The sequence below is a fragment of the Rutidosis leptorrhynchoides genome, chromosome 2 (genome assembly GCF_046630445.1).
Source record: "Rutidosis leptorrhynchoides isolate AG116_Rl617_1_P2 chromosome 2, CSIRO_AGI_Rlap_v1, whole genome shotgun sequence".
Taxonomy (NCBI): domain Eukaryota; kingdom Viridiplantae; phylum Streptophyta; class Magnoliopsida; order Asterales; family Asteraceae; genus Rutidosis; species Rutidosis leptorrhynchoides.
The window spans coordinates 281,919,052-281,936,270 of NC_092334.1; the positions used below are offsets into that span (position 1 = coordinate 281,919,052).

At 33.1% G+C, this 17,219-nt stretch overlaps 1 protein-coding gene across 1 annotated transcript; it reads right to left on the reverse strand.

The window, feature by feature from the left end:
• Positions 1-2,151: 2,151 nt before the first annotated feature.
• LOC139888698 (uncharacterized) lies at positions 2,152-3,030 on the reverse strand. Its single transcript, XM_071871692.1, has 2 exons — positions 2,695-3,030; positions 2,152-2,604 (listed from the first exon to the last, which is right to left on the reverse strand). The coding sequence occupies exons 1-2, from the start codon at positions 3,028-3,030 to the stop codon at positions 2,152-2,154; spliced, it is 789 nt and encodes a 262-aa protein (XP_071727793.1).
• Between the last annotated feature and the right edge of the window lie 14,189 nt (positions 3,031-17,219).

Consider the following 17,219-nt stretch of genomic DNA (forward strand, 5'->3'; position numbering starts at 1 on the left):
CCAATTTATTGTGTTACATTTTCGCAGAAAAAGTAAGACAATAAACTCTTAAAAAAGAAAAAGTTATAGTTTATCCTTTTGTGCATATGATGCACGCACTACAGTGAGGCATAAAAGTATTATTATTTTTCACAACGGCTATTGTTGTATTTGCTGAGTTTTTTATCTGCGTATATAGCCGTTAAGGGATTATACCGTTGAAATTATATTTTCCTCCATATATATAGAAGTTGATTATCATTTTTTCCATCATACTTTCTCTCTCCGTTATATTGATTCATTCACACAAACAACTTTCACATTTACTCATCATCATCATCATGAGGGTTTCTGAAATCGAAAAGAAAGATGACACAAAAGAATTTCTCGCAGAGAGGCTTAAGAGCCCCGAGTCAAAATCATCATCAAAGGCTGCACAAAAATCTCCTACCACCAGCGCTCAACAAACAACAATGACTCCCAACAAACGACCCGCTACCTCTCCATTTATAGGATCCGCGAAGAGGTTTACGCGGTCTAGCTCAGTTGTTCCACCTGCATCTGAGACTGGTAATGCGAATCGTCACATATTATAATTTGTATTTCCAATAACACCTATAGTGTTCTGTCATTTTAATATCTCTTCCTTCGTTTATATTCCTTATAAGTGTTGCAGCAGAGACATCCATTACTCCACCACCATCTACACAGGCTAGGTCTCCACCAACCTTCGACTTATCCAAATATGAAGACATCTGACGCACTCCTCCCAGTGCAGTAAAGTCAATCAAAATAGATGGCCTGCAGGGTTATCTATGCGCCACTCCAGAAGCTGCACTAGCTGCACTGGACCAAAGGTAACATATGAAGCTTGCCCTTCCCCATGATCTACGCTCTGAACTTAGCAAACTTTCATACAGCGACTCATTCAATTGTTTCGCGCAGAACTTCTATATGACACTTGCATCTGCATATGATGCAATGTCCCGACAAGAGAAGTTTTCTAAAGTTTTGAAGAAAGAACAAACCAAGCACGTAATCACACAGTCCCAACTCTCTTCCATCACCACGGAATTGCAAACAACAAAAAATTCCGTGGATGATTTAAAAAAGCAACTGTCCGAAAAAGAAATTGAAATGGACAACCTTCAAGTCACGCATGATACAATGAAAAACAAACTCTTGCAAACCCAAACTAAACTAACCGCAGCCTTATCCGCAAAAGCAATTGCAGAATCTAGCTTTGCGAAACTCTGCGAACATTTGCCTGAACTTGGGCAAAAAATCATGGATTCTGCGAACGTTTCGCAGAAATTTGATACTTATGTGACTGTGCTACAACAACTTGAGCGAGTAAAATTTCTTCAGGAGGTTGGCAAGATTGCTGTTCTTCCGGAGCCAATGCCGGAGTATATTGAGAAATTAATCTGCCCTATTGAAGAGGCAGAAGATATGGTCGCATTGGCTAGGGAAGGAATCCGCGTTATCCCTATTCCAAAATTAGAAGCTATAAGTCAAAACAAGGATGCTCCCATCGAAGACATCATTGGTTTAGACTTAACTACCAAGGAATAGGATTTCGCATTATGTAAGTGCTTTTATAAGTGCGTTTTAATGATATGATTTGATGTACCTTCCGTGGAACTTATAATAAAATTTTATTTATCAATTGCAATTGCCTTTATTTATATAGCGCTTTGATTATATCATTCATAATTACTAGCATTGTCCTTTGCAATTTCATTGTTTATTATTGTGCACATAACAAACAACTACTTTATGCAAAACAACCTATATGCACGTGCTATTCTGCACATTATGAATCTTCTAAGTCCGCCGAAATGATCCTTAGGCAAAAATTTGTGTTTATTGTGAAGTATCCAAGTATGGCTAGATTTAATAATTTGGGAGAAAGTTAACAAACTGAATTCCTTTCGCATACACGTCAAATTGTTTTCATTTAGCATCAAGTGGTCTTCTCCATCACTTGTTTGATTTCATTTATGGTTGTATTAAACGCGTTGTACTTTGAAATTACGCATAGACATACAATCATTATGATGAACAAAAACCTTTAGTTTTATTCATTTTACACAATATTGCAAACTTATTTGCTACACACATTAACATGAATCACGAGAATGCACATAAAATTTCACATACTTTTGTTATTTACATATAATATCGTTTCAACAAAGTATCATGCCACGCGTTAGGTATATTGCGCCCTTCAATGTCTTGGAGTTTATAAGAGCCTGCTGCATTAATTCCCACTATCTGGTATGGTCCCACCCAATTGGGTCCCAACTTCCCTTGTTTCTCAGCACGACTTGCTTCATTATTACGCAAAACCCATTCTCCAACATCAAAGGCTAACGCGCGCACCTTCTTGTTATAATACTTAGCAATTTGCTGCTTATTATTTGCCTCACGTATTGCGGCCATAAGCCTGCGTTCTTCAATGAAATTTAGATTTTCACAAATGCCTTCCGCATTCGCACTTTCATCAAAATTAGCAACTCTGTGCATTTCAACAAAGATTTCTGCGGGGATCATTGCTTCGAAACCATATACTAGGCTAAAATGTGTTTCACCTGTACTTTTCTTGAAAGTAGTGCGATGAGCCTATAGTACATTTGAAAGTTCATCAAACCATCCATTTCGCTTTTCATTCAAACGTTTTTTAATACCGCTAACAATGTCGCGGTTAGTGACTTCGCATAATCCATTTTCTTGCGGATGTGCCACAGATGTGAATCTTTGAATTATATTTAGTTCCGCACACCAACTTAAAAATGGATCTTTTGCAATATGCGCTCCATTATCACTTACAAGTTCCCGCGAAATACTAAATCTACGTACAATGTATTCCCATACAAAATTCCGCACTTGCACTCCAGTAATTGTGCGTAAGGCCTTTGCCTCCACCGATTTAGTGAAATAATCAATAGCTACAATCAGGAACTTTACATTTCCTACACCTGGTGGAAAGGGTCCCACAATATCGATGGCCCATTTATAAAATGGCCATGGTGAATCAATTGGAATCATATCATGTCATGGTTTGTGATTCTGCGGTGCATGTCTTTGACAACTTTTACACCGCTTAACAATTTGCGCAACATCACGATATAGAGTAGGCCAGAAATAGCCCATGCGCATTATCTTGCCAGCAATAGTTTTATATCCTGAGTGAAGAGCACAAGATCCACTATGCACCTCTTCAACAATGGTTGCAGCTTCTGTGGGTCCCACACACCGCATTAATGGTCCCAAATATGATTTACGATATAACACATTATTTTCAAGTATATACATGGGTGCACTTTCGCGTACCAAACAAGCCTCCTTTTTATCTTCTGGCAACGCACCATTTCGCAGATAATTGACAATAAGATCCATCCAATTTGGTCCAACTTCTTCTATAACTGCAACAAATAAATTTCCATCAATGTACTTATTAGGAAGTTCTTCCACCCACACCTATTTTTGAAAGTGCAAAAACGCTAATGCAGCAAGTTTGCTTAACACGTCTGCTTTTTTATTTTGACTTCTCGACACTTGTGATAATTCAAAGAACTCAAACTTTTCTGCAGATTCCATTACAAGTTTCAAATACTTCTACATGGACAACTCATGTGCTTCAAAAGAGCCATTGAATTGATTTGCCACCAGTGGTGAATCAACATATGCGCGCAGCTGCGTTATATTCATCTTACGTGCCAAATTCAATCCCGCAAGCAATGCTTCATATTCAGCCTCATTGTTTGTCACATCAAAATTAAAGCGCATTGTGTACGTGTGCTCTTCGCCACTTGGATTTGTCAACACTAGCCCCGCACCTGCCCCTTCAATACATAAGGCACCGTCTGTATATAAATCCCAGATTTCATGCGAAGGTGGTGTTAATTGCGTTCTTTCATGGATCACCTCTAATTCACCCGTCATTTCTGCGAGGTAATCTGCCAAAACTTGCCCCTTTACGGATGTACGCGGTATATATGATATTTCAAATGCTCCAAGCTCAATCGCCCATTGGTCAAGTCTTCCAGATACCGCAGGTTTGTTCAACACATTTTTAACCAACAAATCAGTTAAAACATGTATTGGATGACCTTGAAAGTATCTGCACAATCGCCGTGAAGTTAAAACTAATGCGTAAATAAATTTTTCTATCGGCGCTTAATTTATTTCACTTCCCGCAAGCGCCTTGCTAACAAAATAGACTGGCTTTTGAACTTTATTCCTTTCCGCGATAAGTACTGAGCCAAATGCTTCATTCGCGACTGAAATGTAAAGATATAATATTTCACCATCAACAGGCGCAATCAATGTAGGTAATGCATCAAGCAATTGCTTCATTTCTTGAAATGCCTTATCAGCCTCTTCAGTCCATACAAAGTTCTTCTGCTTTAAACATCCTTTAAGAGTGCAAAAGAAAGGCAACTGTTGTTCCGCGGCCTTCGAAAGAAATCTAGTTAAAGCCGCGATTTTTCCAGTTAGACTTTGCACTTCTTTAACGGTTTTAGGCGCGGTCATGTTTTCAATTGCGGAAATTTTCTTAGGATTTGCTTGTATGCCCTGCTCAGTGATATAGTATCCCAGAAACTTGCCTTCTCTTTCTCCGAAACTGCACTTAGACGGATTCAACTTCATGTTTATTTTCCGCAAACTTTCAAATGTTTCTTGCATATCTACCAAAATACTTTCTTGCGTTTTACTTTTTATAACAAGGTCATCAACATAAGCTTCCAGATTGCGGCCTATCTGACCTTCAAATGCTTTATCAATTAACCGCTGATAAGTGGCTCCCGCATTCTTTAAACCAAAAGGCATTTTGATATAACAATAAATGCCTTTTCCAATATGGAATGCGGTTTTATCTTCATCTTCCAACGCCATTGGTATTTGATGGTATCCTTTTGCAGCATCCAAAAAGCGTTTGTAGGGATAATCATGCAAAGATTCCACTTTAAGATCAATTTCAGGAAGTGGATAGTTGTCCTTCGGACAAGCTTTATTTATGTCCTTGAAATCTATACACATCCTCCACGAACCATCTGGTTTTTTTACCAAAACAGGATTTGCAACCCATGTTTGATATTTTACTTCGCGCAATATTCCCGCATTGACCAATTTAGAAACTTCCGCATACAACCACTTCATACGGTCTAGAGCCATTCCTCTGCGTTTTTGTACAATAGGTTTTAACGCAGGATTGGCATTTAATCTATGCTCTGCAACATTACGCGGAACTCCGGTCATATCTTGCTCACTCCAAGCAAATACATCCATATACACGACCAGCAACTGCACAATCTTCTTTCTTATTTCTGCATTCAACTCGGTCCCAATTTTAATTTTTTGATCAACATACTTAGGATTTATAACAACCATATTATCATCTTCAATTTTATGCGGAACAATTGCATCTTTCGTGCTTATAGCCGCACAAATCGATGGCATAGCCATAGAATTTATCGTTGCCACACCCTTGCAGGTTGTGAATTTAACCATTTTGTGTATTGTAGATGGCACTATGCCAAGCCTCCACAACGCAGATCTTCCCAATAACATGTTATAACGCGAAGCAGCGCATATAACATAAAAATCTAACTACGTTTGCCTTGTCAATGTTTCCTCTGTTTCATCACACAATTCAATTTCTAAGGATAATTGCCCCATAGGCCAAGCAGATTCACCCGCGAAACCAGATAAGGATATCGCGGTCGGTTTTAGTTCCACCTTGATGCATTCTGGCAATTGGCGAAAACATTGCTCGTATATCAAATCAATACTACTACCAGTGTCAACATGAATTTTCATGATTGTGATCCCTGTATTCGCAATTTTACACGATATGACCAACGGCATGTCATTCATTTCGCGACTTTGCTCAAATGGAAATGTAATAGGAGCGAATTGCCATTTTTCAAACATTTCTACTGCTTTTCGCTTTTTAAATCCTTTTTTCTTATGTATTGTGCTTATTATTCTCGCATCTTGTTCTTTGTTCAGTTTTGCTGGCGAGCTTTCGCTTACACAAGCTTTGTGCGCTTTACGCACTTTCAAATTCTCATTTACAACTTTCTTAGTAAACGAAAGCTTTTGTTGCTTCGTCATTTCGCTTTGCTCGCAACTGCTGTTGCACAAATTACTTATTCCTGCAATATAAGACAGAAAACAACACGATTAGAATTAAAAAATGAGTTGAATAGCTCGATTAAAATGAACGCGAATTTATCATTTCAATTCTATTCGTGTCCCACGGATGGCGCCAATTGATCAATCCTAGATTATCCAATTACGGTTAATCAAGGATTGAGTGTAATGAGGGGGTATAATGGATGTCGATTATGGTTTTGGGACCTTATTGTCATATTTCGTTAAGTGCTAAACGATCAACAACCATGTCCCGGTCTTCGTAAATTACCTTAACCAAATAATGATTTAGTCTCGGGCAAAGTCACGAGAGAAATCAATATGGCTAGGGCAACCCTTCCAGAATCAACAACAACCTAAAATGAGAGGCCAAGCTCCCTATTTATAGGTCTAGGAGTTACGCGGAAGTAAGTTGTGCGGGCACTTAGGCATTCCGCATAAACACTGCGAGAAGCCTTCGCACTCTTTAATGTTCTGCGCAATCCCACCGCATTCACACTACGGTTCAGTTGTCTCGTGCTTTCGCCTTCAAATGGCCTTTCGTACTAGATATATACATATACATAAGTATGTATATGATCGAAGTCCAAGATCACAAAAATCAGCGAGGAATGTTTGCTTTTTGAAGCATCACTACGGTCGAGCCAACGACCTTAAACAAAAGCGCTTCTCAGGAGGCAACCCGTGCAATAAAGTAGAGTAGAAGAATAAAGGATGACAGATGAGCCGATAAAGACGCAAGGATTGGAAGCTAGCCGCATCTACTAGGGGTATTTCTTTCTTCTTCGCTACTAGCTCAAGATTCAAACTATGCCACATCCTAGCTTATCACTAAGTGTGGGATAACACCCAATAAAAGCACTAGAAAAATACTCCCAAATCTTCAACTAAAACTTCTAAGTGTGGGATACACTAGGAACATTGAGGACAATGTTCGTCTAAGTGTGGGATGTTGGTATCTTTTTGTGCTGTATTATAATAACCCATTACGAAGATTCCAAGTCCTTAAGCCAAATTTCAAGATTTTTGAAAGAAAATCTTTTCGAAGAAGTATTTTTGAAAACCTAAAATGTTTGTCAATAAAATAAGGCTTAAGTAAGGTGAAAATCTTGTTAGATTGGAATCTCTAATAGAGCATTGCATGACTAAGGCATTATTGACCTAAATTGATTATGGTGAGGCACCCCAAATAAGACCAGCATTCATCTTTAATGCTTCACTATTTTCCGTTGAGAGTACCGATATCTGTGCTCAGAATCAGAACTTGCTTTAGATCTACATCTCCAAGCAGCGAAACGTGTGACGACCCGAAAATTTCTGACTAAATATAAACTTAATCTTTATATGATTTCGACACGATAAGCAAAGTCTGTAATGTAAGTCTCTGAAATTTTGAACTGTTTACATGGATAACATTTACCCTTCGACTATGTCCGAGGATTCACGAACGATTGTGTGTAAATAAATATGTAAATATATATATAAATATAAACATAAGAGTATATATATATATATATATATATATATATATATATATATATATATATATATATATATATATATATATATATATATATATATATATAATATGTGAGTAATCAACTATACATTAATCAAAGTGGAATTAAAACGGTAAAATAATAAATAAAATAATTAAGTTACCATTAAAATAAATATATAAATATATACATGATTTATATTAATGAGTATTTGAATATATATATATATATATATATATATATATATATATATATATATATATATATATTAAATAAATGTTATCATCATATTACATGATTAATAAATTATAATATTAATATATTACAAGTTTAATTATAGTTGCTATATTATTATTAATATTAGTATTAGTAGTATTAAAAGTTATAATATGAAACTGTTATATGTAGTTGTTGTATTATTATTTTTAATCTCATTATTAGTATTAATATTAATATCATTATATGGTTATATTAGTTTAATATATATACAAAATTGATATATATTTAATTTGTTATATTATCATTATTATTATAAATAGTAGAAAAATTATAATTTTAGTACTATTATGATTATTCTTAATATTTTTAATGATTATTTAAAGTTATTATTATCAAAAAAAAAAAATTATTTTACTTTCATCATTATCCTTATTATTATTATAATAGTATTATCTTTATCATTACTAAGTTCGTTATTTACAATTATTATTATTATTATTATTATTATTATTATTTATTATCATTAATATTAATAAAATTATTATTATTAAAATAATTATATATATATATATATATATATATATATATATATATCAATTATTACAATTTATTTTATAAAAATCCAAGAAAGGAAACAGATCGTGATTCCATCAATTATGTATTAAGCTTTTGTTTTTGTCTACCAATTGTTACCCATCTATATCACTTGTACGATTCAGTTAGCTATCACCATCCAAATTCATTCTTTTATAAATTTTATTTTTTTCGTACCTGTTGGGAATATTTTCCTGTCGATTAAATCAGGCTACAAAACAAACGATTATGTAGTCACATTAGCTGTAATTATGTTTATTAACATTTATATATTACTCTGCAAATTACAATTCGAGTTAAAAAGAACAAAACCAAAACCTTATTTGAAGAACACAGTACGAAGTGCTCTGTTCTTGTTTATTTTCACAATACTTCGAATTTGAATGCTATTTTTAAAATACATAAATGCAGATATGTTAGAAATCTTTCATTAAAATTATCTGCAAGGTTTCAAGGTCCAATTTTATCAATCGAGTTTCAATTTTGGAGTCAAAGCTTACGTTCCAAAAAGTCAAACGAGATTTTCATCATAAAATTCGAGTTCAAGTTGATGTTTTAAGTTCAATTAAGGTTACAGAAAGTTTCCAATAAGGATTTAACACCTTTTTCATGTTTTAATTTTTGTCTAAAACTTTGTAAAAAATCAAAATCAAGAATCGAGTTCATGAGTGTTCTTGATGGTCTGCTGCTGCATAATTTCTTCTTTTATTTGTGTTTCTGTTAATTCAAATACAATCACAACAAGTTATATCTATTATATTCAAGCTCAAAATCAAACTGGAAACGCAGTTCGTTGGTTATTGATGGTTTATGTTCGATTCAGTGTGTAAGGAAGAAGAAAATGGAAACAAAGTTATACGATTTAAATAAAATTAAAAGGGAATTAGATCAGATATGTAGATCTAGAGGGATGGTTAAAAGGTTGTTCGGGTATTCAAAAGGTCTCGGGTTCGAGCCCGGCTATGGGCATTACTTTTTTTAAAGGGGCTTTAAAGGTAGATTTCTTTTCTTATAATTATTATTATTATTATTATTATTATCATTATCATTATTATTATTCATGTTATTTTTATTTTTATTATTATTATTATTATTATTATTATTATTATTATTATTGTTATTACTATGATTATTATCATTATTGTTATTATTAGTATTATTGTAATTATTATTATTAATATCATAGTTATAAGAATTATAAGTATTACTAATGTTATTATTATTATCATTAAAGGTTATGAATATTATGATTATTATTATTATTATTATTATTATTATTATTATTATGATTATTATTATTATTATTATTATTATTATTATTATTATTATTATTATTATTATTATTATTATCATTAGGTATTAGAATTAGAATTATTATCAGTATTATTATTATTACGTATTACGAACATTAGTTATTAGTATTATTATTATTATTATTATTATTACTAACACAAGTATTAGTTACCCATTATTATTATTATCATAACCTTAGTTACAATTATGATTATTATTAACAAAAGTATTTTATTAAGATTAACATTAATAATAAGATTGTTATAATTATTATTATCAAAATAAGTATAATTATGAAGTAATAGTATTATTAATATTAGCATTATTAATACCAAAAACTATTTTTTTTAAACAGATAAATATTTGGTACATAAAATATACTTATTATATATACTAAAATTATATTAGAATTTCATATTAATATATATATCAAACCTATTAATATTAGTTACATAAATTCATACAAATAACAAAACTATCGATTTTTAAATATTACATTTAAACAAGTACGTATGTAAATATGGATATATTAATATAACTATATGAAGATTAACCATTTTAAATATATACACAAATTAAATATACAAATTAAAGATATAATAAATAAATTCGTCAGTTACGATTACATGTTTTAATATATATATATATATATATATATATATATATATATATATATATATATATATATATATATATATATATATATATATATATATACGAATGGTATAGGTTCGTGAATCCGAGGCCAACCCTGCATTGTTCAGTTGTTCAATGTCGTCATATGTATTTTTACTACAAAATACAGTATTGTGAGTTTCATTTGCTCCCTTTTTAAATGCTTTTGCAATATATATTTTTGGGACTGAGAATACATGCGCTACTTTTATAACTGTTTTTCGAAATAGACACAAGTAATCGAAACTACATTCTATGGTTGAATTATTAAACCGAATATGCCCCTTTTAGCTTGGTAGCCTAAGAATTAGGGAACTGGCCCCTAATTGACGTGAATCCTAAAGGTAGATCTACGGGAACTAACAACCCCCATTCTGGAATTTGGAATGCTTTAGTACTTCGAGTTTATCATGTCCGATGGGTGTCCCGGAATGATGGGGATATTCTATATGCATCTTGTTAAGGTCGGTAACTAGGTGTTCACCATATGAATGATTTTTATCTCTACGCAGTTTGCGAAATGCCTGATATGAGATGTATATTTATGGAAATGAAAATCTTGTGGTCTATTAAAATTATGGAAATGATTGATTACAATACACTAATGAACTCACCAACCTTTTGGTTGACACTTTAAACATGTTTATTCTCAGGTATGAAAGAAATCTTCCGCTGTGCATTTGCTCATTTTAGAGATATTACTTGGAGTCATTCATGACATATTTCAAAAGACATTGCATTCGAGTCGTTGAGTTCATCAAGATTATTACTAAATCAATTATAGTTGGATATATTATGAAATGGTATGCATGCGGTCAAATTTCGATGTAATGAAAGTTTGTCTTTTAAAAATGAATGCAATGTTTGTAAAATGTATCATATAGAGGTCAAATACCTCGCGATGTAACCAAATGTAAAGTATTCGTCCAGATGGATTAGGACGGGTCGCTTTAGTTGGTATCAGAGTGGTGGTCTTAGCGAACCAGGTCTTGCATTAGTGTGTCTAACTAATAGTTGTTAGGATGCATTAGTGAGTCTGGACTTCGACCGTGTCTGCATGTCAAAAGTTTTGCTTATCATTTCGTGTCGAAAATTACCTGCTTATCATTCTTAGAGAATCACTTGCTTATCATTCTTAGTCTAGACACGTTTTACTGCATTGATTGCATGAATTGTGTATAGAAAAAATTTATATCTTAGCGTATCTGCTAATACATATCTTAGCGTATCTGTTACTGTAAACTTACCTGACATATTTCGTAAATTCCTCCGTAATCTATGGGGTCTTCTTTACTATATATAGGTATTTTATGTAAAAAGAATATCATCCGATATTCAAAAATCATTTCATATCGAAAAATCCTTTATTCAATCGTACGAAATGGAAATCACCACTAGTTCAAGTTCCTCGGATTCCGACATGGAGTCCCACTCAAGCTCCGAAAGCAGTGTGACCGGAATGGACCAACCAATCAGCCATCATCTATTATGGATGAATTGGGGCTGGGTTCGTAGCCTACTTAGTCATTAGAGACAAGAAGAAGGCAATCCCTTTCATCCACCATATTGTCCTCTTGGCGAAGAACCTGACGCACTTACCGGCGAACCTATCCGAAACACCATTTTTGTAGCAACCCGACAAAATCGTCATTTGACGGCGCCGTCTACTTAGGTCCCGTTACGTGGTCATAAGTCTTTAAAACAACGTTTGACCAAAAGTATGTCGCATTCATTTCAAAAGTAAAGATGTTTCAAGGTTTACAAGGTAGTTCGACAACTAGTTACATAACAAAGTTTAAAGTACAATTTAAATATATGCGACACAAATGAAAGTAGCCAAAAGACGCTCCACGTATGCATGTTTACTCGACATCCAAGCAAGTATCAAAAGTAATGAGCGGAAGCATGTATCACACATGTAGTGACCCGAACTTTTCCATGTTTATATATATTAATTGAGATTGATATTTACATGATTAAATGTTTCCAACATGTTAAGCAATCAAACTTGTTAAGACTTGATTAATTGAAATATGTTTCATATAGACAATTGACCACCCAAGTTGATCGGTGATTCACGAACGTTAAAACTTGTAAAAACTATATGATGACATATATATGGATATATATATATAGTTAACATGATACTATGATAAGAAAACATATCATAAAGTATATTAACAATGAACTACATATGTAAAAACAAGACTACTAACTTAATGATTTTTAAACGAGACATATAGGTAACGATTATCGTTGTAAAGACATTTAATGTATATATATCATATTAAGAGATATTCATACATGATAATATCATGATAATATAATAATTTAAAATCTCATTTGATATTATAAACATTGGGTTAACAACATTTAACAAGATCGTTAACCTAAAGGTTTCAAAACAACACTTACATGTAACGACTAACGATGACTTAACGACTCAGTTAAAATGTATATACATGTAGTGTTTTAATATGTATTTATACACTTTTGAAAGACTTCAATACACTTATCAAAATACTTCTACTTAACAAAAATGCTTACAATTACATCCTCGTTCAGTTTCATCAACAATTCTACTCGTATGCACCCGTATTCGTACTCGTACAATACACAGCTTTTAGATGTATGTACTATTGGTATATACACTCCAATGATCAGCTCTTAGCAGCCCATGTGAGTCACCTAACACATGTGGGAACCATCATTTGGCAACTAGCATGAAATATCTCATAAAATTACAAAAATATGAGTAATCATTCATGACTTATTTACATGAAAACAAAATTACATATCCTTTATATCTAATCCATACACCAACGACCAAAAACACCTACAAACACTTTCATTCTTCAATTTTTTTCATCTAATTGATCTCTCTCAAGTTCTATCTTCAAGTTCTAAGTGTTCTTCATAAATTCTAAAAGTTCTAGTTTCATAAAATCAAGAATACTTTCAAGTTTGCTAGCTCACTTCCAATCTTGTAAGGTGATCATCCAACCTCAAGAAATCTTTGTTTCTTACAGTAGGTTATCATTCTAATACAAGGTAATAATCATATTCAAACTTTGGTTCAATTTCTATAACTATAACAATCTTATTTCAAGTGATGATCTTACTTGAACTTGTTTTCGTGTCATGATTCTGCTTCAAGAACTTCGAGCCATCCAAGGATCCATTGAAGCTAGATCCATTTTTCTCTTTTCCAGTAGGTTTATCCAAGGAAATTAAGGTAGTAATGATGTTCATAACATCATTCGATTCATACATATAAAGCTATCTTATTCGAAGGTTTAAACTTGTAATCACTAGAACATAGTTTAGTTAATTCTAAACTTGTTCGCAAACAAAAGTTAATCCTTCTAACTTGACTTTTAAAATCAACTAAACACATGTTCTATATCTATATGATATGCTAACTTAATGATTTAAAACCTGGAAACACGAAAAACACCGTAAAACCGGATTTACGCCGTCGTAGTAACACCGCGGGCTGTTTTGGGTTAGTTAATTAAAAACTATGATAAACTTTGATTTAAAAGTTGTTATTCTGAGAAAATGATTTTTATTATGAACATGAAACTATATCCAAAAATTATGGTTAAACTCAAAGTGGAAGTATGTTTTCTAAAATGGTCATCTAGACGTCGTTCTTTCGACTGAAATGACTACCTTTACAAAAACGACTTGTAACTTATTTTTCCGACTATAAACCTATACTTTTTCTGTTTAGATTCATAAAATAGAGTTCAATATGAAACCATAGCAATTTGATTCACTCAAAACGGATTTAAAATGAAGAAGTTATGGGTAAAACAATATTGGATAATTTTTCTCATTTTAGCTACGTGAAAATTGGTAACAAATCTATTCCAACCATAACTTAATCAACTTGTATTGTATATTATGTAATCTTGAGATACCATAGACACGTATACAATGTTTCGACCTATCATTTCGACACATCTATATATATTTCGGAACAACCATAGACACTCTATATGTGAATGTTGGAGTTAGCTATACAGGGTTGAGGTTGATTCCAAAATATATATAGTTTGAGTTGTGATCAATACTGAGATACGTATACACTGGGTCGTGGATTGATTCAAGATAATATTTATCGATTTATTTCTGTACATCTAACTGTGGACAACTAGTTATAGGTTACTAACGAGGACAGCTGACTTAATAAACTTAAAACATCAAAATATATTAAAAGTGTTGTAAATATATTTTGAACATACTTTAATATATATGTATATATATATATTGTTATAGGTTCGTGAATCAACAGTGGCCAAGTCTTACTTCCCGACGAAGTAAAAATCTGTGAAAGTGAGTTATAGTCCCACTTTTAAAATCTAATATTTTTGGGATGAGAATACATGCAGGTTTTATAAATGATTTACAAAATAGACACAAGTACGTGAAACTACATTCTATGGTTGAATTATCGAAATCGAATATGCCCCTTTTTATTAAGTCTGGTAATCTAAGAATTAGGGAACAGACACCCTAATTGACGCGAATCCTAAAGATAGATCTATTGGGCCTAACAAACCCCATCCAAAGTACCGGATGCTTTAGTACTTCGAAATTTATATCATATCCGAAGGGTGTCCCGGAATGATGGGGATATTCTTATATATGCATCTTGTTATTGTCGGTTACCAGGTGTTCACCATATGAATGATTTTTATCTCTATGTATGGGATGTGTATTGAAATATGAAATCTTGTGGTCTATTGTTACGATTTGATATATATAGGTTAAACCTATAACTCACCAACATTTTTGTTGACGTTTAAAGCATGTTTATTCTCAGGTGAATATTAAGAGCTTCCGCTGTTGCATACTAAAATAAGGACAAGATTTGGAGTCCATGTTTGTATGATATTGTGTAAAAACTGCATTCAAGAAACTGATTTCGATGTAACAAATTTGTATTGTAAACCATTATGTAATGGTCGTGTGTAAACAGGATATTTTAGATTATCATTATTTGATAATCTACGTAAAGTTTTTTAAACCTTTATTTATGAAATAAAGGTTATGGTTTGTTTTAAAAATGAATGCAGTCTTTGAAAAACGTCTCATATAGAGGTCAAAACCTCGCAACGAAATCAATTAATATGGAACGTTTTTAATCAATAAGAACGGGACATTTCAGTTGGTATCCGAGCGTTGGTCTTAGAGAACCAGAATTTTGCATTAGTGTGTCTTATCGAGTTTGTTAGGATGCATTAGTGAGTCTGGACTTCGACCGTGTTTACTTGAAAAATGATTGCTTAACAAATTTTGTTGGAAACTATATATTTTTAACATGTGAATATTATGTGATATATTAATCTCTTAACGCGTTTGATATTATGTGATAGATGTCTACCTCTAGAACAAGTCCCATTGACTCACCTAATAATAATGAAGAGTCAAATGTAAATTGGAATGATTCGTGGACTGATTCACAAGTTCCCGAAGAGGAACCGGAAGAAGAGTCGGAACCGGAAGAAGAATCGGAACCGGAAGAAGAATCAGAACCGAAAGAAGAATCGGAACCGGATGAAGAAATAGAACCGGTGGGGGAAATAATAAAACGGTTAAGTAAAAGAAAATCCTCAACCAACCGACCAAGGTTAATTATGGTCAATGGTGTTTCCGTCAAGGAAGCAAAATATTTGGAGGATTACCAATTCTCCGATGAATCGGATTTCGACGAGAATTCCGATGATGTTATAGAAATTACCCCAACTGAATTTAAAAAGGCAAAAGAAAATAATAAGGGAAAGGGCATAAAAATAGAGAAGTCTAATTCCAACCCCGATGAACTTTATATGTATCGTCAACCCCCGAAGTCCTTAAGTTGTAACAATGACCCGGGAACCTCTAAACCACCAGGTTTTTCTAAACCAATGTGGAAAATTACGGCTCGTATTAGGGGAACATCATATATCCCTAGAAACTTGGCAAAACGAACCAAAACCGAAGAAGAAGAAACAAGCGAGTCGGAATAAGATAGTTGTATTCGTGTGGTGTAATATATGTAATATAGTGTGCTTATGCTTTATGATATATGTAAAAATTGCTTGTATTAATAAGTATTTTTTTATGAATCTAACTCTTGTCTATTTTACAGTATAAAAACACAAAATGGATAGACAACCCAATATTTTAAGAGACCTACCCGGAGACATGATTGATGAAATCTTGTCTAGAGTCGGTCAGAATTCTTCGGCACAACTATTTAAGGCGAGATCAGTTTGTAAGACATTCGAAGAACGTTCCAAGAATGTCTTGGTTTATAAGAGACTTTCGTTTGAAAGATGGGGGATATCACATTGGGAAACCCATAAGTTACGATGTGTTTACTTTGACGCATATATTGCGGGGAACCCAAATGCTATTTTACGCAACGGGTTAAGAAATTATTTTGACTCAATATATCCGAATATTGGACTTCGTGATTTAGAAAAAGCGGCTAACATGCAACATAAAGAAGCATGTTATGCTTACGGATTAGTAATGTTTGCTTCTCACCAAAGTGAGAACAAGAACATCGGGCTACAACTATTAAACAAAACGTTCCCACAAGTGACGGAGTCGGTAATTGGAGTAAGAAATGAGGTTTTTAGATTGTTACGGGACTGTTGGACATTACGTAACCCTCGTCCCTTTGACGACGTTACAACACGCTGTCTTATCAACGGCCATAACGGTTATGTTGCACAAGACCAAGGATGGGAAGTAGTCCTAGTAAAACCAGAATGCATGACTTGTTTCTGGACGTATGAATTA